Genomic DNA, 22,378 nt, shown 5'->3' on the forward strand with positions numbered 1-22,378 from the left:
TAAATAACTAACATTTTTTATACCATGCAAACTCTCTCCCACTAAGCAGTGAGCTCTTCACTGTGGGACAAGATTCTTCGGAGCTTTCATGAGCCTGGCATGTACTCAGTCCTTAAAGAATAAATTATGTTGTGAAAACGCACCTCTAGGCAGATCATACCACTGCTCACCTTGGAGTGTTAAGTTAGCCTGGGGGTAGGAGGGAGGGGAAGAAAAAGGAGCTGTCTAACAGTTGTCAGCATCTATGGAACATGTGCCCGACCTCGCATATAAATTGTCACCTGATCCTTACAGAAAACCTATGCTGTTTTAACCTGTAATCCCCATTTTACAGGTGAAGAAATTGAGACTCAACGACCTTAAATAACTTGTTCCAAGTCATACAGGATTTGCTTCTAGACCTGTTTGAATCCAGTTAGTAATCCATCATTACACCGATGACATGGGGCATATCTTCCCTAGGGGACTTCAGACAGCATAAAGAATAAATTGCTTTGAATAACTTTGCAATGCAGAGTTCTCAGGTATACCTAACATTTCTTCAGGAGCCTGCATCTTCCAAGAGAAAAGTGAAAGAAAGAAACAAAAACCAATAAAAATAAAAACAAAATGATTTGCAACTCACAAGAGACTCTCTTAAAGCCTCTCCCCCAAGTTAAAAGTTGTTCCAGAAATTGAGTGTAATACTTCATATAATGTCAAGTGTACCACAGCATTGGAGGAAAACTAACCTCTTCAATGGCAAATGGGTTTATTTCAGATACAGAAATAAACGTAAGCTGTACAAAGAACCTCTTGACCAATGAAAGAGGCATAAAATCCCAAGAAGACATTAATCCTTTTTATCGTCAGTTACATAAAATAAAATACTGAAAAGAATCACAGAATCCAGAATACTGTTTGTAGGAACACAATGCTGTGTGACCTTGGGCAAGTCACTTCGTTTCTGTGAGCCTATAAAATTGGGTGCTCTGTAAGGCACCCTCCAGGTCTAAAGTCTGTGATTCCTCAGTGCTTAAGCCCAGGCAGCCCCGCAAGGGGCTCAGATTCACAGTTTCATCAAACTATGGTTTAATGCCTTCTGCTCAGCTGATAAAGCCCTGAATTCAAGCCCTGTCTGCTATTTGTCCTTTACAGGAAAGAAACCAGCACTTTCTGAGAAGGTAAGCTGTTCCCCTGCTTCATTTGCATTTTTGTTTTTTTTGGATCTTTACTCTTTGAAAAGTGCTGAGGACACTCACACGTGCTCTCTTGCTCTCTTGCAGCCCTTGGCCCTGGCAGGAAGGTAAGCGCTCTGCTGTGTCTTTGCGAGGGGTCGCGGTCTATGCTCTAGACCTCTGTGGGGAAGTTAAGGTTGTTTCTCACACACCGTTTCTCTCGACTCTGCAGGCCTCTCGGGGAGCATTTACCCAAGATACAAAAGCCTCCTTTACCACCAACCGCGGAAAGACACGACAGAAGTAGCCCCCTGCTAGCGAAGAAGCCACCTGTGCCGAAGTAACTGTCTTCTGTTGTTTGCACTTGTCGTTCAAAGTGGGTGACAGGAACAACCGGCCTGGTGTTAGCTCAACGTAGGAACTGAAATCCTGGGAGCTCCCGGTGGGAGTGGGCTGGTTGCTGCTGAGGCTTGAGGAACGTTCAGGCTTCTCAGGTGGGAGGTAAAGTAGCTGGGTCCCTTTGAAGAAAATGGCAAGCTAGTGAAGAAAGGAGCAGAGAGATGCTTCGTCGGGTATATGGGAATGACTGCCGTTTGTGGAGACCTTACCCTCAACCAGTCAGATTTGTGGTTGCGTTTTCCTGCCATCGCAGACCGTGGGGACTGTAGCTTCCATTTTATATTTCCAAACAGGTAGCGAAGAGGAAATAATTAGGGGAGGTTTTGAGGTCACTGCGAGTGTCTTCCTCACTGCTCAACCACATTTTATGAAGGCAGAATCCTGAGGTCTGCTCCAATATGTCTGACTTTCCCATAGTCTTTTGGGGCCTATTTGCCAAAAGGCACAAACGCATTTGGGCTCAGGCCCAACCCCGCTACTCACTCAGGACATAACCAAGGCTTCTGTTGGTCTCACCTATATAATCAGGATTCCTCACTCTGGCCCTTGCTCGGCTGGTGTGAGGGCTACATCAGGGCCAGGGCTAGGGTGTGCCAAAAAAGCCCCAGTAATGAAGTTAATATTTTAATGGACTATTTAAAAAAAAATCAAAATGAATGCAAAAAATATCATAATGAACTAAACACCAAAATTTTAAATAAACACAGGATGAGATGATGACACATGAAGCATCCGACAGATAGGAGGCGTTCAACAAACTGTCCTCACGTTCCTCTCTCCGAGGAGAACGTGCTGCCGCCCAGGCTTACGGCTGCCTGCCAGAGCGCCAAGGCAGCTGTCACCAAATCTGTTTGACTAGCTCGTGCATCTGGGCAAAGTCCAAAGCAGCAGCACTTTCCAACTATCTTCCCTTCACACGAAGGGCCAGCCCTGAGATGGGGGTTTTAAAACATCAGCAAAGGAGAGCACTGCCTAGAATGTTTTCATTTGCTTGGAGAGGCACCTACTCAGTGAAATTTAATAGCTACTAAAGACTGAGTTTGCTGACTAAACCTTTTCTTTCTCTATATATGTGATCATTTGCTGCAGTAGCTAAACAAAACAGAGGTTTGACTTGCTCAGCTCGAAGTGATGACAGAACCTTGAGTGATCAGCGACACCCCCCTTCCACTGCCTCTCTGCTTTCCTGCACGGCTTTTTTGCTTCTCATTTTACCATGGCTTGTTGGTTTCCATATCTTGTTATTAGATAAGTAAAACTATCTATATTCTGAGGCCAGCTCTTTGAAACTCTTCACGCTCACTTCTTTTTCTTTGCCCTAATTCACTGCAGGCATGGATGGGGACCAGACAGAAGAGAGAATGTAAGTATAAAATGTCGTTTGGTGAATGCTTAGCATGGGGAAAACAGTGCAGGCTCCATGAGGTCGGGGCTCCATCTGTCTTGGCCTTCATTGAAGGCCAGTACTGGGAGCAAGGCCAGCACAGAGTAGGCTCTTGAATATTGGTGCCCGTTGGGGCCTCCATCTTTCCCTCCTGGCCACCGTGCTGCACTGATTAGCTCCAGTCTCTCTGAGAGCTCCCCAGGTGACTGGGTTAATCACAGCCCCTTACCAGGTGGTAATTAGCAAGGTAAAGGGGCAGTGGGTGGAGGGGAGGATAAACTGAGGGATGCCCAAGAGTGTGGGCTTCACAGCAAAGTTTCCAAGGCCTCTGTTTTGTTTTTTAATACCGCCACATCCTGAAAAAGAGGGGAAATAGCATTTATTGAATGCCTATTATGTGCATTTTTCCAAGCTAGCTGTTTTTGGGTGACCAACTGTTTGCCTGGGACTTGGCCGGTTTTAGCACTGAAAGCCTCATGTCCCAGGAACGCTGTCAGTTTCAGGCAAATCAGGACCAGGACAGTTGGTCACCCCTAGCTTTACACATTTTGCATTTAATGACCCTATGAGGAATTGTTTCTCTTTTACTAAGAGTAAATTGAAGCTCAGAAGAGGTAAGGTACTCACTGCAAGTTGCACAGCTAGTAAGTAGTCTGGATGGGAGTCCGGGCTGTCTGACTTCCTCTACACTGTAAGCCCTCCGAAGACCGTCACACCCTGCCCTGTTCGAGGGCTCAGCCCACAAATGCCTGCTGTTTCCGTAGCTCTGTGCTAGATGCTGTGCTTGTTCAGATGAAGCACTAAGATGTGATGGAGACAGGAAAACCCACATCCAACAAGCTGAACAGCATACAATCACAGAATAAACTACAGAGGTGAAGGGAAAGAAGTGATCCATGGGGCTCAAGGAGCCAGGGGTGACTTCTTAGAGGAGGTGACATTTGTAATGGTCATTGAATGATGGGGAGGACACAGAATAGTCACCTTAAGAGAAAGCCCGGGTGCATTCCAGCCTCAGGCATGTCCTGAGCAAAGGCAGGTGAGGGCAATGCCCCAGGAGCCTTTTGGGACAGGAGGACAACAGGCTGGCTGCAGAGTCATAGGGACAAAAAGGAAGTAAGGTGCTTGAAAGCTTGAAAGCAAGGGTAATATCACATTCCTGAGGTTCTCAGTCTCTGGATGTGTTGATGCTTCTGTCATGAGAATCCTCCGGGAGTCGTGTATTCTTGAACCAAAGGGGACATAGTTGCAACGGTGTTAAAGAGCAATTTCGTTGTGGGGATGCCCTGAGCCCATGTGCGGTTATGGATGCAGCCCTTTGCTGGCACTCCCATTTGGCCAATTGGGATGAATGATTCTGGCTATGATCCTTCTCGCCTTATCTCAATGGCGGGACTAATGACAGCTGATTTTTATTAAGGACTCAATATGTACCAGGCACATGCAGTAACTAATTTCATCCTCAAAACAACACTTTAAGGAAGGGGCTCTTTCATCACCACCGTGCTAACCTAGTCCAGGTTGGCAGTTTTGATCTACTAATCGATGGTGAAATCATTTTTGCCTCTTTACCATCATTTCTTATCTGAGGAGTAAAGCAAATAGTCCCTGCTTTACCTATTCCACAAGGTTGCCCTGAAGATAAATTTTCTGAGCCATGCAGACACAGCTTGTAAATCACGTTATAAATAAGTAAGGTTGTATTGCTTTCAAGGGGAGTGTCCATTGCAAAGCAGAATCCAAAAGGCTGAGCTTTGGGTCAGACAGATTGGGGCTTGATCTGTTTCTGTAACCATTAGCAAGTTAGGAGTCGTTCCTGAGCAGTATGTTCCCATTTGTAAAATCAGGATGTTAAATTCTTGAATGATTTCTCGGGCGATTGGATGAAATATCATATATGAATCTTTTTGGTGCACAGTAGATATTGTCACTATTGCTGTATCTTTGGGCCCTTTTAGGCACCTCAGAACCTATTTTATGCTCACAAGAGTCTCAGGTTGGAGTGTCTTAGATGGTTGTATGTATTAAGGAATCATAATACAGAAATCATAAACAGTAGAAACGTTAGCAGGTTCCACTGTTCTCTGCAGTGTATTCGTTATGGAGACACACACAACTGCTAAAGAAAGAAACAGAGACATTTATGTGACGAGAATTGTATGTCTTCTTTTAAGAACTGTGTTTTGATGATAGGTTAATAGCTTTTTTTTCCTTCCCCTTACCAGGATGAAGATGACGGTATGTTCAGAAAAGCTTCCTTACAACTTATACCTCATTCCTTCATTTTTCTGCTTGGGCATTCCAATGGAATTATTTAGTACAGAAACCCCATAGGATCAATGATAATTGTTCAATTAATGTTAAATAGACATACATCAGGTGGTATGCTGCATAACTACAATAAAATGGAATTATTTGGCTGGGTTACCAAAGGGAACTGTTAAGTTCCTGTGTAACAGTGCAAATGACTTAAGAGTACAGCGAAGTTAAACACCGCACGTGCGGTTCGACAGAAAACATGCTAATACTTACGCCCTCTAATGTATGTGGGTAAAGGATCAGAACTGCAGATGAATGAGAGAGCATAAAAGTTGGCTCTCATAAAACAAAACCAAACTTGTGAATCATTTCTGAAACTCACATGGTTTCCAATTGACAATTTTCTGCCAAGTTAGCAGTTCAAAAATGAAAAAAATGTGAATTACAGAGAATGATATGAAACGGTATCATTTTAAAAATGCATTCTAAGGTGGTGAATCCTCTAGAAAAACCTTGGGGGTGGAGTTTCATCCTACCACTTCTTAATTACATTTGATTTTTTGTATCTCCCTTTAGATTAGCTATTTCTAGCCAGGGAGCAGTTCTGGAATGTTCCTTGTGACACTTGGATGCTGACAATCACCTTTATTTTTTTCTTCTCCCCCACAGTGCATCAGAGACCTTTGCCCCAGCCGGCACTGCTCCCCATGAGCTCCAACACTTTTCCTTCAAGATCTGCCAAGCCATCGCCCAAGCACTCCCTCCCATCATCTCACATGCCCGGAGCATTCTCAGAAAGGTTCGCGGCAAGATCCCTAAAACTGAGCTAATGCCAGATGGGTTGAGGAAGAAAGAAAGGAGCCAGTGGTAGCAGAGTCAGAACATTTTGGGTCTTAAGAAACAAAACCAAGCTGAGCATAAAGAACCACACACGTTAATCCACTGCTGTCCTCTGAGTCTGTGCTTGGGGTCGGAGGGGTACACAACTGACTGCTCCGTGGGCGCCCCAGAAAGAATGGACCCTTTGGCAAGAAATGGGGAATGTTTTCACTTTGTGAGTTAAAACAAACAAACAAACACTCAAGAAACCTAATTAATTTAAGGACTTGGAGTTCACCCAGCATCTTGGATGGGTAGAAGGAGAAAACATCCCTTGCACTTAGCAGGTGCTAAGCATTCACTGCACAGGCTCTGTTTTCTCAATAGCAATAGTGTTTCTCAGGACCCATGATGAGGCTCTCCAGAGCAGCGGCACAAACAGTGGACAGACTCAGGTCATTTCTCCCTAAACAAGCCCAGAGGCTGCCTCCTGGTGACCTCCAAGGCCTCCAGCCCTTCGGGCTCATTCTCTCCTTTACTAGCCAAAGAGAGATGCCCAGTCCCCACCCTAAATATGGGAGAAAACTCAACCACCAGCATGATCCCTGTGCCCCTGCCAAATATTTGGAAGAATTCTCAAAATTTTTCATTTTCCCTGGGTGCCTCTTGCTCTGATTTTCTACGGCTTCTCATTCTTCCAGCTCTTTTTCTTCTTCTGCCATTTTCTCATGCTGCTTCACCCCACACTGGGCCCCAGCCCTATCCTTCATTCTTGCAAAATACCACTCAGTGAGACTGCTGAGCAGAGCAGAATTGTACGGGAGGTTTGGGCTGACGGCTGGGGGCATTGCTGCTCAGCAGGGAGCAGACAGCATTTCAGGGCCCCCCACAGGCCCTGCCTCTGCCACCCTGTCCCTGCAGGCACTGTTTCTGTCTGATGCAGTGCCACCTAGCCCTCTGTTCCTCATCCACGCTACCCTCTCCTTGTAGACAGACCAGTAGGCCCTGGGATTCACTACTCCAAACAACATGCACATTAATATATTCTCAAAATATATTTTCAAAAGAGAAGTCTCTCCCAGAGGGCTTCTGCCAGTCTCCAAACTCAAAGGCCTCAAATTGCAGCCAACCCTTTAGAGTAACTTTTAAATGTCCTTTACACAGATTTTTCATTTTTGCGCTTGTGAAGCTTGTTAGACTTTGGGATGGTCCATCTTGGGACAGTAGTGAAATATGTCCCATTAGTCCCTTCTCTTTGCCCAGCCCCATCGTGTCAGGGAGGGGTGGGAAGTACTAACAGAGGAAACAGCATTTGCAGTCCAGTTTCCCCCACCCAGCCTCCCCATCTGGCCCCTTCATCCCAAACCAACTTCAAACCCGTTCTGTTTCTGTCTCCGCAGTAACAGCAGTTTTCCGCAGAGCGCCTCCCTGCCGCCATACTTCTCTCAAGGTTCGTCCTCTGGGCTCTGGGGACCCCCCCCAGGCAACATGCCTTCATGACTGGGTTACCAACCTGTCCCAAACCCTCTTGGCCAAGGTTTTGTTTCCTAAAAAGCATCTGACTTCCTCATTCAGCACCTAATTCAGTTTCTTCAGTGTGCTGTTGGGATGATAGGGTACCACATAAAATAACACACACACACACTTCTTTGGGAAGGCGGCCTTGGCCGTAACCTTCCCACATAGCACTTTTTGTGCCTGCTGTTTTTATATGGCGCTCAGGGCAGTGCTTGGCTTTCTCTGTAGTTTTAGGTTTCTATAATGAATCTATCTGTGAGTTGTGAGTTGGGGAGCATGTTTGAAATACAGATTAAGAGAATCCAACTCCCAAGGCTCTAATTCAGTAAGTCTGGGTGAGGACCTCCATTTTTAATAATACCTCCTCTGGGTGTCCATGATAAGGATTTGCTGAGAGTGTTCTCAAAGTTTTATGTGCATATAAATCACCTGGGAATTGTTCAAAGTAGAGATTCTAATTCAGTGGGTCTGAGGTGGGACCCAAGAGTCTGCATTTCCAGCAAGTTCCCATGTGCCGCTGGTATTGTTGGTCCATGACCACTCTGAGTAGCAGCAAAGGTGTACAAGGTAGGACTAGACTGTGATTATTTTTCATCCTTAAAGTGGGTGAGTGGCATATGGTAGGCACTTTTAAAATGTTTGTTGAATGACTGAATGTCTAATGACTGTAGAAAGTTACCCAACTCTGCTAAATAGAGTTTTCCCAAGCCAGGAAACTGGCCAAGTTTTGCCAGATTTTCTGCTATTCTTTTCAGGAAAAACTAGAAATATGGCTTTTAATGTGACATTATCTGATTTGTAAAGGTTGACTTAAATTTTTTAAAAATGCCATAAGGAACAAACCAAACACATTTCTGCAGTCATGGTCCACATGCAGGAACATGAGTGTGTGTTATAAATAGAAAACTACATTAGTAAGTTTGAATTGTAGCTCAGGAGTAAACACTTTTCTCAGGAGCACTTCTTACATCCCGTGTACGTGTGAAATCCACCGTTCTCAATGATTCCCGAGCATTTGAGGGGATAGTGTGCGTATCCACTCCATGGTTCCCACAGTTGCCCTCACAACCGTCCATTTTCCACAGTGTCCACAACTCACTGTGTCCTATGAACCCACATTGTAGTACCTGCCTGACCCCTGCAGGCATCTGAGCTCCAGCCACTTCACTTACAGCAATGTCTCCCAAATTGAGTTCCACAGACCCCTGGTTTAAGCGTTGGTGATGGGATTATTAATACAAACAGTTGGTTAATTCTTCCTTGGAATACTACTGTCATCAAAATTGATCCCTTTTCCCCTGAGACTGCCCAGACCCCCGCTCCTCAGTCTTCTCCACTGGCTGCTTTAACATGGGGAAGGTAAAGGCTGTGTTGCATATTGTCCAGAAAGCTGTCCCAGCTCCCTTGAGGATCGCATAGTAAGGGTGGTGGGCGACTGCAATATAAAGGAGTATATTGTCTGTCGTGCATAGTGACTTCATGGTACTGGCCTGTAGATGCAGAAGCAGAAGAGAATGATATCTCAACTCTAAAATGGCATGCAGTATAGGCCTTGGTTATATGACTTTGCTATGTGGTTAGATTTCATTACTTCCACGAACATTATAAAAGTGCCTGCCATGGTCGTCTGCAAAGGTCAGCTCAGGGAAGGGCTCTTCAGGTACTGGGAGCCTTAAGAAGGAAGATCAGCAGCTCAGGCCAGGCTGATCTGCTTATTTGGAAACAGTGAATGTCATCGTAAATAATCCTGGTGACACGGTTTAGGAGACTGCAGCCCTTCCCAGGTTACCCTCCTCTCAGTGGCATGGCAGGCAGTTTGCCGCTTGTGCATAGTGTAGATGGAGTAACAACTCCACTACAGAACCGCCTGGAGTGCTTGTTAGATGCAGATTCCTGGGCCCTGGGCAATTCAAAGGCCCCCAGAGATTCTTATTTATGCAGAGTAATGTTTGGGAACCACAAGTTCAAGTCATGGCCCTGCCAGTAAGAGCACACGATTTGTTTAGACTCTCTGAGCCTCTATTTCCTCATGTTAAAAAAAAAGATACTACCCACCTGTGGTGTTGCTGCGAGGATTACAGGTAGCACGCATAGGTGCCTTACTCAAGGCCCGGACAGAGTGGTGCTGGATAAATATTTGTTGTATAAATGAATGAATGATACATGAATAATTAAGAGAACATTCAGCTCACAGAACTTTTCAGTTTTTAACAGCTGTTCTGGCACACAGAAAACAGCCTTGGCATTACACCGTTCCTGAGATGAGGAAACACCCTCTCTCAGAAAGTCTCAGGGAACTGTAACCAAGAAAGGAAAGCGTTAGAGTGGGTGAGACACAAGTGCTGGCTACTCTATAGGAACACGGCAAAGACTTCCTGATCCATCAGATAGTTGGTAGGTCCTTCTATGTGAGTTGAACACCTCTTTAGAAAATTCACTAAAGAACAGCAGGTAGCAAATTCTGATTTTAAAAGTTAACAATATTCTCAAGGTGATTTCACCTTGTCTTGGGTAACTTGTGTTTCTTTTTGTGAAAACAATGAGAACATAATTACCTTCATTACTCCGTTGTCACCACATCAGCAGTTGGGAATCCATTCTGGGTGTGTTGGAGTCTATGAAAGATCTGTCCCTTGAATATTCTTTTTGATGATCATATTAAAATGACTGTGACTTTTTCATCAATGGATCTAGTCACTTTATATTATGTAACATGCACATTTAAGAAACCACTCAAATTTGTGGTACTGCTCTGAAAATTTCATTGGCATGGCTACAGAGTAACAGGCTGAGCAGCCCTTTGGTTTTGAGCAGGTGAAAATCATTTTGAAGCTATGGTTTCTTGAAATGTTAATTTCTAGGAACAATTGCAAGGGCATTTTGGGGGGAAAATGTGTTATGACAGAAGTGAAAAATGGCTTACAGTAAATTAACTTTCAAAATGCTTTACTTTTGAAGGTCCTAGCAACAGACCACCACCCAGAGCTGAAGGCAGGAACTTTTCCTTGCCAGTTCCAAACAAACCTCGGCCACCATCCCCCGGAGAAGAAGAGGTAATAAAGATATGTTCGCATTTGATTTTTCTCCCCAGCCAACGACTCACCAGAAACTCCCACTGAATGCTCTTTTGTAATTTTATCTTCTATTAAGTGAAAAAAATTAAGGGTAGGATCCAGATGAAAAATAATATGTTCTTTTTTCCTTGGTGTTCTTTCAGACTCTTCCAATGGCAAATGTGTATTTTGCATTAAACAATGAGAAAAAATAATCCTATTTTTCATCTGTTTCCTAGCTTATGACCTTGACTAAGTCACTTAACTGATCCTTAACACAGTTTTTTTTTTTTAAAGATTTTATTTTTTCCTTTTTCTCCCCAAAGCCCCTCCGGTACATAGTTGTATATTCTTCGTTGTGGGTCCTTCTAGTTGTGGTATGTGGGACGCTGCCTCAGCGTGGTTTGATGAGCTGTGCCATGTCCGCGCCCAGGATTCGAACCAACGAAACACTGGGCCGCCTGCAGCAGAGCGCGCGAACTTAACCACTCGACCACAGGGCCAGGCCCATCCTTAACACAGTTTTTTTCATTAAGTATATTATGCTAAACTGAAGAAATTATTACATCTATTTCCTAATTAGAAGTTCCATTATAAAAGGAATGCTTATGCCAGCTACCTTTGCAACCAGTGTCATGACAAAAAGCAGTTCACACAAAATACCTTCTATTTAGCTCCACCTGAATGATTCTATATTCAAATTAAGAAAACAAATGTTTCAAATCTCATGGAATTGAGGTGGCAATTTACGGAAACGATGACTTGAAGGCTGTTCTTTTCACTTACATATGTAACTGCAAAATTTATTCAGTTTTTAAAAATTTACGTTTTCAGAATTCATTAAATGAAGAGTGGTATGTTTCTTACATTACCCGACCAGAGGCAGAAGCTGCTCTCAGAAGGATAAACCAGGTACTGTGCTACAGTTTATTTTTAAGTAGTTATAAATATTAACGGAAGGAGAAAAAGACAATTGACTTTTATGGAGTCCCAATTATAGGCTAGGAATTCTACTAGGTGCCATTTGTGTTCATGCTGTTTTATCAAGGGGACCCATTAGTGCCAGCTTCACACCCACCAGCATCCACAACAATGATTCCTAGGACCCTGGGGAAAATCGAAAATAAGGTAGTCATTGGGCTGGCAGAATCTTAGGAGATTTAATTAACGAAAAAGGTCCGTCTTGTTACAGAAATCACACAGTCAAAAGGAGACTCTCTTTTCCCCAAATTTCCAACATCTTATTGATTCCGTCTTCCTCTTAATACACAGTTGCCATCCACATCCATGTGAAGGGAACCATATCAAGAGAGACAGCAGCAACTTTTTGCCCTTTCCCGTAGAAATTTCTGGCTATCCTTTAATATTATAAGGTCTTGACCAGATTTCCTGCCGTCCTGTGCTTAACCTTAACGTTAAATCTGTACATCAGAAAGGAGAAAGCCAAGATCCTTCATCTTTCACATCTCAAGTCTACAACAGTAGTTCTCAACCTTAGCTGCATTTTAAATCGCCTGGGGAGCTTTAAAAATTTCTAATTCCTGGGTCTCACCTACAGAGGTTCCAGTTTAATTAGTCAGGGGCGCTGTGTGTGCTCTGGGAGTCTTCAAAATTCCCCAGGTGATTCTAAAGTGAAGCCAAGGCTGTGAATCACTGGTCCGTAGGTATATTTGTTCAACAGAGATGTTCTGACAGGAATTTACTCGACTAACTTGGAATAAAAAGAACAAAGGAAAGCCATTATTGCAGATCAATGGCTATCTAAAGACATCCTGATTTAATAGAAGGGTGCAGGATAAACATGTCCTTCCTAATTAATTCTATTTTAATATTGGATCTTGACAGTATTAATATTATGTAGCAATAATTTATGGAATGAAATTTTAAAGTGCAGGATAAATCACAACATTGTTTGGGTAAATATCAGAAAAAAGGGTGATGAGAACACAGACAGTCCATATTCAATTCTGTTCAGCTCTTTGATGATGAAACATTCTATCTGGAGAGCATGAGGTTTTAAAATGGGTGAATTTCATAGGCATTTGGGTGTTTTCTGACTTTGGCTGTGGGAAGTAAGAGTTAGGGAATTAGCACCCAGAAGCAGGACGATCTATCTTTAGTTAACCAATAGTCCTTATTTTACCTGGCTACTTACCCACTCAACCACCTATTTTTTGTTTTATTACTGAATGAAAAAGAGATTCCTTTTTAATGGAGAGACTTCAAAGAGGTCTCTTTGAAATTTGGAAATTTCTCTGATACAATCTCTGCTGCCTCTTTCTACAACCAAGAAATCCATGACACATGGGACTGTGGCTGTTTGGGGAACTAAATGCTCACTGACTTGTCAGTTGGTAGGTTTCCAGATCCCTAGAGGCTTGTCTACTGCTCTTACAGGCAACAGAAATATTGACTTTTACTGCTCTCGTAATAACAAGAATTTATCCTTTTAGGATGGCACTTTTCTGGTTAGAGACAGCTCTAAAAAAACAATAACCAATCCGTATGTCCTCATGGTGTTGTACAAAGATAAAGTCTACAACATCCAGATCCGTTATCAGGAGGAAAACCAAGTTTACTTGTTGGGAACTGGACTCCGAGGGAAAGAGGTAGGAACTTGCAGTTGTAAAGTTTCCCCTAATTCTCTATTTATGCCTCTCTGTGTACCTACCCACATGGAACCTTGCTGTAACATTCTTTGGGGGTCTATACCTTAGAATTAAATCACATTAGTGAAGCCTTTCATTTACTGGAAGGAAACAAAACAAAATGTTAAGAGTAGCTACCTCTGCCACAGAGTGTAACTTTCTTAGAGTTTTTATTCCAAATAGTCTAAAATCATGTGTATAATTTTTAAAATAAAAAAAGTTAACATTTAAATGTTTTTAAAAACCCAATTAGATAGTGTCAAAGGCATCTATCTTTCACCTTTGTGACATAATTTTAATGTAAGATTGCAGCATATTTGTAAGGCTGTATTTTAAATCAACATCTGGAAAAGGGGAAATGATAGCATTCTTGTTGTGATGATTCTTTAGCTACTTGTGTCATCTCTTACTAAAAATGGAGGTTTGGCCAATGAAGGTGGCCAAACTGCCAAAAACATTTTCCTTTGTCGGGCCAAGGTTTAGACTAGTCACTTTCTGGGTGGTCATCAGAACTGGTGTGAAGGAAACCTTTCAGGGCTGCTTTTGCAAAAGAAACTAACAGCTAAACTTAATGCCTCAAACATGTTCTTCAAGTTCAAAGTTCCAGGAGGAGGATCAGCTGCATCAAACATTTTCCAGAATGAGAACAAGCTCACCTATAACTTCTACTTCACTTCAAAAATTTTAAAGTTATGATCATGTAAACGAGTAGAAGAACAAATGATTTTAGTCAAATGTTTCGATCACTGGTTAGGTGTGTATAGAGCTGCACAGGTCCTAAAGAAGCAGAGATGTCCGCCATCCAGGATTTCTGTCAGTCCAGTATGGTAAAAACACAAGTACAAACCACTCATTGCAGCTGCCCTGGTGGGAACACCTAGTAGAGTAGTCCTGGAGGAAGTGCACAACCCTGTCTACGGTACCAAGGTGATTCTGACCTATATCTAGAAGGATGGCTGGGGGTTTTCCCAGGCTGGCCATCAGAGATAGGGTGATGCAGGCAGTGGATGCCAAGACTTGGCTGAAGAGCCCTTTTGAGTGTTGAAGTGGCAGTGGGGCACAGCAGAGAGATATCATGAAGGAACTATTGTGCCATGCTATGGATATCACCTCCAGACACTGGGGACACCATCTGAATTCCTGATTCCTTGTATCTCCTCACACCACTAGTGATTGAGAGTGAAATAGGGATACAGAAACCAAAACCAAACCCACAAACAGAGCAATCCTAAGGCAAGGCTATCATAATTAGACTCCCTATGTATATATATGACCCCCATATGAAGTTAAAATACATGTATCTATATATATATCCATCTATATATATGTCTTTTATCCATGGTTTGTTGGATGTTGGTGAGGAATTTTTTTTCAAAGTTCTATAGCAGAAATCATTAAAATATTTGCCAAATTTTACATATATTTTTTCCAACAAGCCTCCTAACTTTAAGACGTAGGATACTATGAGGTAAATAAACTGAGGGTGAAATTCATGCTACCCATTCCAATGTTGATTATCTCCCTCTTTCTGACTCTTTCAGGACTTTTTGTCTGTGTCAGATATTATCGACTACTTCAGGAAAATGCCACTTCTGCTCATTGATGGGAAAAACCGAGGCTCCAGATACCAGTGCACATTAACGCACGCTGCAGGTTATCCCTAGCAAGTTAGCCAAGCAAATGAACCTTCCTCTTGCCTCTGTTGCCAGCATGGGAAGATCAGTCACCCTTGGCAAATGGACAAACACTTAGGACTGAATCAAACTCTTCAACATGAACACAAGGGTTTTGTCCTTTTGCTTAAAAATGTGTTTGAAATGAAGACTGTCAAATATCCCATAATTTATTTATTCTTCTTCAATGTTTGTAAAGTGCATGAGCAATAATGTTCACACAAAGTCTAAGAGTGCACTGTAATAAGTCATATCAAATATATGTATTTTTGAATACCCATTTCAAAGTACAGTAGCTTACACAGCTAAAGAAATATTTTGGGGAAAGTATAAAAACACTTAATAACAGTTTTTGGTATCACATAAAACTGAATTTTTTTAATAGCCAAACCTTTGTCAGTCAGAGGCAATCATCAGTTTTATACATATAATTTGAAAATTACTAAAATTCACTTTCTCAGCAGCAGTAATTTAAGAGGCTTTAACGATATTTCATCTTTTATTTGGTGTTTTTTGCTAGGGGGATTTTTGTGTACTATTTTATGAAAAGATAATGCATGTTGGGATAACTTCCTGGGATTAAAATTAATTTGCCTTTTGCTTTACTTTTGGGTTTCTAAAACAACTTTATTGACTTTACTTTTTAGTCCTATTATTATATTTTTATTTCAAAGCACATTTAAGCTATAAATACCAAAAAAACCCCAAAACATTTTAAGTTCATCACATCCTGACACCCACATCCCACCTCCTCTACACCCCACCCAACTCCAAAACATTTCAAGTGATGTCGATTTTACCAAAGTCTTCCTGGGAAGACGAAAGAGCAGTGTGTATACACGGAAAATTTTGATCTGACTTTCTGATTAGATACCTTTCTTCTATCTCTTTTTATCCCCCTTGACAACTCTGTCATAAAGCCCTTCTCCTCATCCTTCCCAAAAAGGCTTTATAAATCCAGCAAAGCAATTCAGCTCTCTCCTTGGTTTTATGTATCTCACTTAAAAAGTAGTAGGCATTTCAAAAAGCAAAAACCCAGCCTTCAGTGGTGCTTCAGGGTGTCCCGCTTTGGGCCCTGGGCTGTTATTCCACAACTTTTTATTAGCAACAAAAATTGTTGGCTTCTCTGCTTAATCTACAAGTTTTCTGGGTGTCAAAGAATGTCTTGCATCTTCACTTTCATGAGCTAATAGAGAGAACATTGGAAGGGATCTTGGAAGTCACTGATTTAAAACTGACAGCTAAGATGAGTAATGTGGAGACTTTTAACCAATGATGATAAAAATGCTATTTCACAAAACTTCATCCTTACAAACCAGAAGTTCTCAATTTACGGCCCAGAACTTGGGAATTCTAAAGCTGAAAAACCTGCTTTGACTTATATGTTTATTCAAGAGGATATTCAACAAGCATTTATTGAGTGTTAAACACTAAGTTAGGTGCCAGCTAGTGAGGACAGCAACACTACCCGTTCTGTTATGGACTGAGCTGACCTTGTGTCTTGCTTCATGGTATTCTATCTTTTGTGTTCAAAAATGTCTAAAATGAAGGGCATGGTAGATTTTAAAGCAACTATCTGGTAGTGAATCATGTTTACGAGGCAAATCAAAGCCTATTATTTTAAGTCTCCTTTGGTGGAAAGGGACTGAAATTATAAAGTTTTAGGATAAAGGTATCCTGAAACTAAACATGACTTAAGTCAGTGGTGAGTATCTAACGTTTTCATGCCTAGCACTCTTTTTCCCCTTCTTCAGGCCATGGTAACTCCATTCTTCTGACGGGACTTCTCCTTTGGCCACAGACCTGGCATATGACCCCAGCCTCACCAATCACAGTTGCTTAGGACCCTGTTCAGGGATAAACATCTTAACCAAATCTAGGCCAATCAGGGTCTTTCTCTGGAATGTTAAACACAGAGGCTGAGACAGAAGATCTCTTTTTCCTCTGGTATCCCCAAAAGTTAATGTTGTACACCTGGAGGTGTCTGCTGCCATGCCTCTACTCCCTTCTACCTGCCCTTTGGAGGAAACCAGTCTATAACAGGAGCGGATGAGGCCAATGCACAGAAACAGAATCAAGATAGAGACATCAGATGAATTAGTGGAGTCCCTAAAATTTACTCCAACCATGGACTTCCAAGTCACACAACCCAATAAATGCTCGAGCTGACTTGAGTTGTTTTTGGCACTTGCTACCAAGAGAGATCTGATTAATACAAAATCAAACCATCCGTTTATAATTCAGTAACTCTCTTTCAACTTGAGCCAAATTCAAGCATAAGGTAAAGGATAAGTCAATTTCCTCTGTCATACTCTTGCTATTGGTGAAATAAATTAGCCATTCTTTTTAACATTAAAACAATAATAAAACAGCCTTCAAGAACATGAAATGACTATATACAACTCAATATATTTTCATTTTGTTTTTTATTATATTAAACATATTAGTAAACTCAATTCTCCCAGATGTTTGTTAATTCAACAATAAACAGTTATAAATTCACAACAAACAAATAAGAAATCAGAGAGAAGAACTGTTAGAAGAAAGGGATACATCTGATATTTTAGATTCTTCAGAGAGGAGGTTGGTTGTTTCTGTTTCCTTTAAGGCATCCATCTTCACAGGATGACTAAAGTGTAGGGTAAGATCACAAAGCAGTACCTCGGAGAGCTCTTTGCAAAACAAAATAATAGAAGATACTATATTGTAGCACATATGTCACAGATGACCACTATTACTTTCAGTAGCTATTTCCTAATTCTTAATTTTCTTTTGATTATTGATCAAACCACAATTTAGGTCGTTTTGACTTCAAAGTCAAATTTATGTACTACAAAATAAGCACGACATAAAAATTTACTAGAAGGGCTCTTCAGCCCAACTTGTCAGCTATCTTACTAAAGTGCAACTTGATTTATGCAAATTCGATTTATACTTTAACTTACTATTTTTATCTGCTCTACATCTACACAGTATATAGCATCTATAGAATAGGTCTATGAGGCATGTTACAAAAACTAGCAGTGCCTATCTCCCAGAGGCAACTACTTTTTTTTTTAGCTCATTTTGTTGTTCTTGTTTTGTGTGTCTGAGTTTTTTTGTTCTTTTGCAGGGGTTGTTATTACCTCCATATCTCTAAATGACATGCATATTTTATTTTTTCAATTTTAGGTATTATCTATCTGCTTCTGACTACAGAGGATTAAGATATAGCTCTTTTCACTCCCTGTACCCCCTTCCACTCCCCTAATATACTTGAGTACAATTTTTTGCTATCTCAATATTTAATGTTTAAAAATTTTTAATTATATAAATATTCTTCACAGCTGAGTCTTGCAGTATGACATTTCCCTTCTCGCAAGCTACTGCCCAACCACAGTTAGGAATTTTCTTTTTTCATTGCTTCATTATCACAAATATATCCCAAATTTCTCCCAGTTGGGTCAATCTCCTCTCCGTATAGTCAAGTGCCTTAGCTATTCTATTGTTCAAAGTCTCTCCTCTCCTAGAGCCTTCTGATCTGCTCTAGTCTGGACTGATTGCTCTCTAGGACTGCGGTACAGTTCGCATCTTGGGAACTCCCTTCACCATTATCCCAGGGACTCCTTTCACTGCTCCCTTGTGCGGAGTATGCTTTTTCCAGAATCTCAGGTATTTCTCTTTTTGATTGCTCCCTTGTTTGGTGGAATACAACCTCAGTAACTTCCTGAGGGGGGAAAACTATATGTCTGAAAATGTCACTCTCTACACCAATGCTTAATAGATTGATTGACTATAGAAATCTAGGTTGGAAAAGATGTTTCTTTAGATTTCCAAAGGCATTACTGCATTTTCTTCTAGCTTCCAGTGTTGCTACTGAGAATTTTCATATGATTCTAACTACTAATTGTTGTTTCTCTTTTGAAGCTTTAAGGATCTTTTTGTTCTTCCAGTGTTCTGAAATTTCATAGTATTGTACTTTGATATAGGCCTTTTTTCATCCATTGTGTTGGGCTCTTTCACTGTAAAAACTCAGACCCTTCAACTCTGGAAAATTTTCTCAGATTATTTCTTTAAAGAATTCCTTTCTGTCCATTGTCTATGTTCTTTCTTTGTAACACTCCCATTTATTGGATGTTGTATTTCCTTGACTGATCTTGTTATTTTTTCTCTCTAAAACTTTCCCTCTCTGCTTTTTTGCTCTACGCTTTAAAGGATTTTCTTCATTTTATCTCTAAATCCTTCTATAGAGTTTATTTCTATTGTCACGCCTTTAATTTCCAAGAGTTCCCTTTTGTTCTCTATTTTTTTTTACAGTTTCACATTCCTTTTTCATGGACATAGCATCATCTCTTCTCTGTGGATATTAATGATAGTTTCTTAGAGATTTCATTTCCCTTCATAGTTTCTGTTTCTTCCTCATTGACTGAAATCTGTTTGTCTCTGCTTTTCATTTTAGATGCTATCCTCAAATACCAGTTGCGCCATAGTTGTCTGCTCATATTTAAGACTACGGCACTAAAAAGAAGCTCTATGCCCATGGTAGTCTACGTTGTGGGGTGATCTGGCTGGGTATTTTGTTGGGGGAACCTCTGCTATCAGCATCTTTAGGTCTTTTCTCTTAAGCACGTCAGATTCCTGAAAGAAAAATCTGCTTGAGGGTATAAATCTGGCTGCCAATGTTTTGTAGCCAAGTGGGAAAAGAAAGCTGTAGGTCTTATAATTTAGTAGGTAACCTTTGTCTTAATACCCTTGTTTGTAGTATAGTACTTTTTCCCTCAACTTGTGGCTTAGTGGCTCTAGGCCAGAGATCCCTTGTTTTACCCTGTCAGGGAATAAATCTCAAGTGTTCTATCCCAAAGGAGAAACAGTTGCCCAGTTATACAGAGAAAGGAAGAGAACTCAGGGGTCTACAACTTCTTAAACAAACACTAAACCAGTCCTCCTGTTCTTAGCCTCACCTTCACCTCGAATTCTAGAGGATTCTGGTGCCACCATATGTTGAGTCTTTGGGGCTATTTCTCGGGTTTACCCAGCCAGCTCATGGTTCAGATTTTTGGACTTTACGGTTCAGACTTCTCTGTTTGCTTCCATTTACTTTCTTGTTGTTAACTCTCTTTGAGAGCTCTTTGTCTAGTGAATTTTTATCTCTTTAAAATCACTTTAAATTTAAATCTCAAGTCTACCACTGACTTGAGATAATTGTACGACCTTGGGAAAGTTAGTTAACCTCTTCATGTCTGTTTCTGTATCTGTAAATGCCAATGATAATATTTCCTACCTCACAGGGTTGTCATGACAATTGAGTCCATTTATGTAGAGTTCTTGGAAGAGTATCTGGCTTACAGTAAATGTTCTAGTGTTAAATATGGACATTACTATTTTAGGGAGGATGTGAGTGTTCATTTAATATTCCATGTTTACCAGAAGTCTAGCCTCCCAGTCTAGCTCTACAAGTCCCTTGTATCCTATCTGCCTGCCCTACCCCACAACTTTTCAGGAACACATATATCATATTTACCATTTCTATTTTACTTCATGAAAGAATAATCCCCAAACTAGAACAATGAGATAATCAAGTTTGGGAGGAATCTAAAGCTTCTCCAATTGTTTTAAATGAGTGCAAGCATCCAGAATCAATTATTCATTTAATAAACATTTTCTAAGAACCTAATATATCAAGGCACTGTGTTAAGTGTTAGGAATACCCTTAAGGAGCTTACAGTTGAGCAGGAATAGGAAAAGTAAGTAAACAAGAAATTACAACACAGTGTGATAAGTGATATGAAAAGGTAGAAGAGAGAACATGTTGGCTTAAAAAAAGTTTTCCAGGGGCTGGCCCCGTGGCCGAGTGGTTAAGTTCGCGCGCTCCGCTGCAGGCGGCCCAGTGTTTCGTTAGTTCGAATCCTGGGCGCGGACATGGCACTGCTCATCAGACCACGCTGAGGCAGCGTCCCACATGCCACAACTAGAAGAACCCACAACGAAGAATACACAACGATGTACCTGGGGGCTTTGGGGAGAAAAAGGAAAAAATAAAATCTTTAAAAAAAAAAAAAGTTTTCCAATATAAGTAACTGACTAATAAGTAGCAGTTAACCTGGGGGGGGTGCAGGTTGGGGGGCAGCAGTGGGCATTTCAGGAGATGCATGTGTTAAGGCACAAACACAAAAAAGAGCAAATGTGTAGATATGCAAATGGTTCAGTATGGCTGGAACACAGAACTTGCAGGTCAAAAAAGAGCAAGAGACTGGAGAGGTAGGCAGGGGCCTGATCGCAAGAGGTCTTATAGTCCATTCTAGGAGGTTTGTACTTTATCCTGAGGACAATGGTGAGCCGATGAGGGGTTTCAGAAGATTTACATTTTAGAAAGATAATCCTTGCTGTAGTGGTGACATTGGTTTTGAGAGATCACGAATTAAGCAAAGCTAATCAGATTTCTTTACATCAGACTCCTCAGTGCCTTTGGTAATATGTACAATGAATCTGTGAGAGAAATATATATCGCTTCCCAAACTTATTTGACCTTAAGAACGTGGACTTTGTTTTTACTGCACAGCATCTATTAACATCTCTTGAGACAAGAGGGTTCACAGATCAAAATCTAGAAAATGCTGCCACAGGGAAAATAGAAAAAGTATATGGTGCCTAACTAACAGCCACTCCCCTCTCCTTGGTGGCACCATTTGATTTCATGTGAGGTGCTCCTCTCCCCAGGTCCAGCAGTAAGTCCTGACTGGTCCAAACCAGTCTTGGCAACCCCACTCCCCTTGGCAGTGGCTGCTGAAGGCATATGCATGTGATGCAAATCTGGCCAATGAAAGGAAGGGGAAGCGTGCTGGAGGGATCTGGGGAAAGGCTTACATAAAGAGCCACAGGCAGAGGCAGTGTCTGTATATGGCCATGTCTGCAGTTAATGATCATGAGAAGGGATAAACAAATGAACATAACACAGTAGAAAAATAGAACCTGGGACCCAATGAAGCCTTTAAAACTGAATTAACTTTAGGGCTGCCCTCCTTTGGATCTTGTTATTTTCCTTATCCTATAAATCATGTTAAGTTGGTGTTTTGCTGCTTGCAGGAAGGCCCCATAACGGACACAAATGCTATCTTCACATGTCCAAGAGTTGTCATAAAAAGAGTAACTAAACATTCAGTGTAGTTTTCATGGTTAGAAATAGGACCAGTGGGTGGAAAGATAGGGGAACAGCTTTCAGCTAGTCCATAAGGAGGAACTCTCTAAAACGGAGTAGGTTAACTGTGGGAAGGGAGTTCCCCAACATAGGAAATGTTTGGTTAGGGGTAGATTATCCCTAGAAATATTCCATCTGGAAATTTTACTTGCCTGGATAAAACAGAATGTATCTGTGAGGTGAGTGGCTAAACATCATGACTTAGCAGGTCTAACCTTACTCTACGAATCTGTATAAAACGAAGAACTCTTAACTCACAGAATCAAACTTATATTTTTAATTTGTAAAGAACCT

General features: G+C 41.3%; 1 protein-coding gene across 2 annotated transcripts in view; it reads left to right on the top strand.

Moving 5' to 3' along the window:
* LCP2 (lymphocyte cytosolic protein 2) overlaps nucleotides 1-15,509 on the top strand; it is a 44,991-nt gene extending 29,482 nt beyond the window's left edge. For both annotated transcript variants that reach the window (XM_046668327.1, XM_046668328.1), the window contains exons 11-21: nucleotides 1,138-1,163; nucleotides 1,266-1,285; nucleotides 1,390-1,497; nucleotides 2,889-2,919; nucleotides 5,166-5,178; nucleotides 5,869-5,998; nucleotides 7,419-7,468; nucleotides 10,495-10,589; nucleotides 11,424-11,501; nucleotides 13,043-13,198; nucleotides 14,779-15,509. In XM_046668327.1, the coding sequence (XP_046524283.1) occupies nucleotides 1,138-1,163; nucleotides 1,266-1,285; nucleotides 1,390-1,497; nucleotides 2,889-2,919; nucleotides 5,166-5,178; nucleotides 5,869-5,998; nucleotides 7,419-7,468; nucleotides 10,495-10,589; nucleotides 11,424-11,501; nucleotides 13,043-13,198; nucleotides 14,779-14,901 (830 nt within the window). In that variant the 3' untranslated portion in view covers nucleotides 14,902-15,509. The remainder of the gene's footprint in view (nucleotides 1-1,137; nucleotides 1,164-1,265; nucleotides 1,286-1,389; nucleotides 1,498-2,888; nucleotides 2,920-5,165; nucleotides 5,179-5,868; nucleotides 5,999-7,418; nucleotides 7,469-10,494; nucleotides 10,590-11,423; nucleotides 11,502-13,042; nucleotides 13,199-14,778) is intronic.
* Nucleotides 15,510-22,378: the final 6,869 nt, after the last annotated feature.

This window comes from Equus quagga, chromosome 7, assembly GCF_021613505.1.
Source record: "Equus quagga isolate Etosha38 chromosome 7, UCLA_HA_Equagga_1.0, whole genome shotgun sequence".
In the NCBI taxonomy this organism is placed as follows: domain Eukaryota; kingdom Metazoa; phylum Chordata; class Mammalia; order Perissodactyla; family Equidae; genus Equus; species Equus quagga.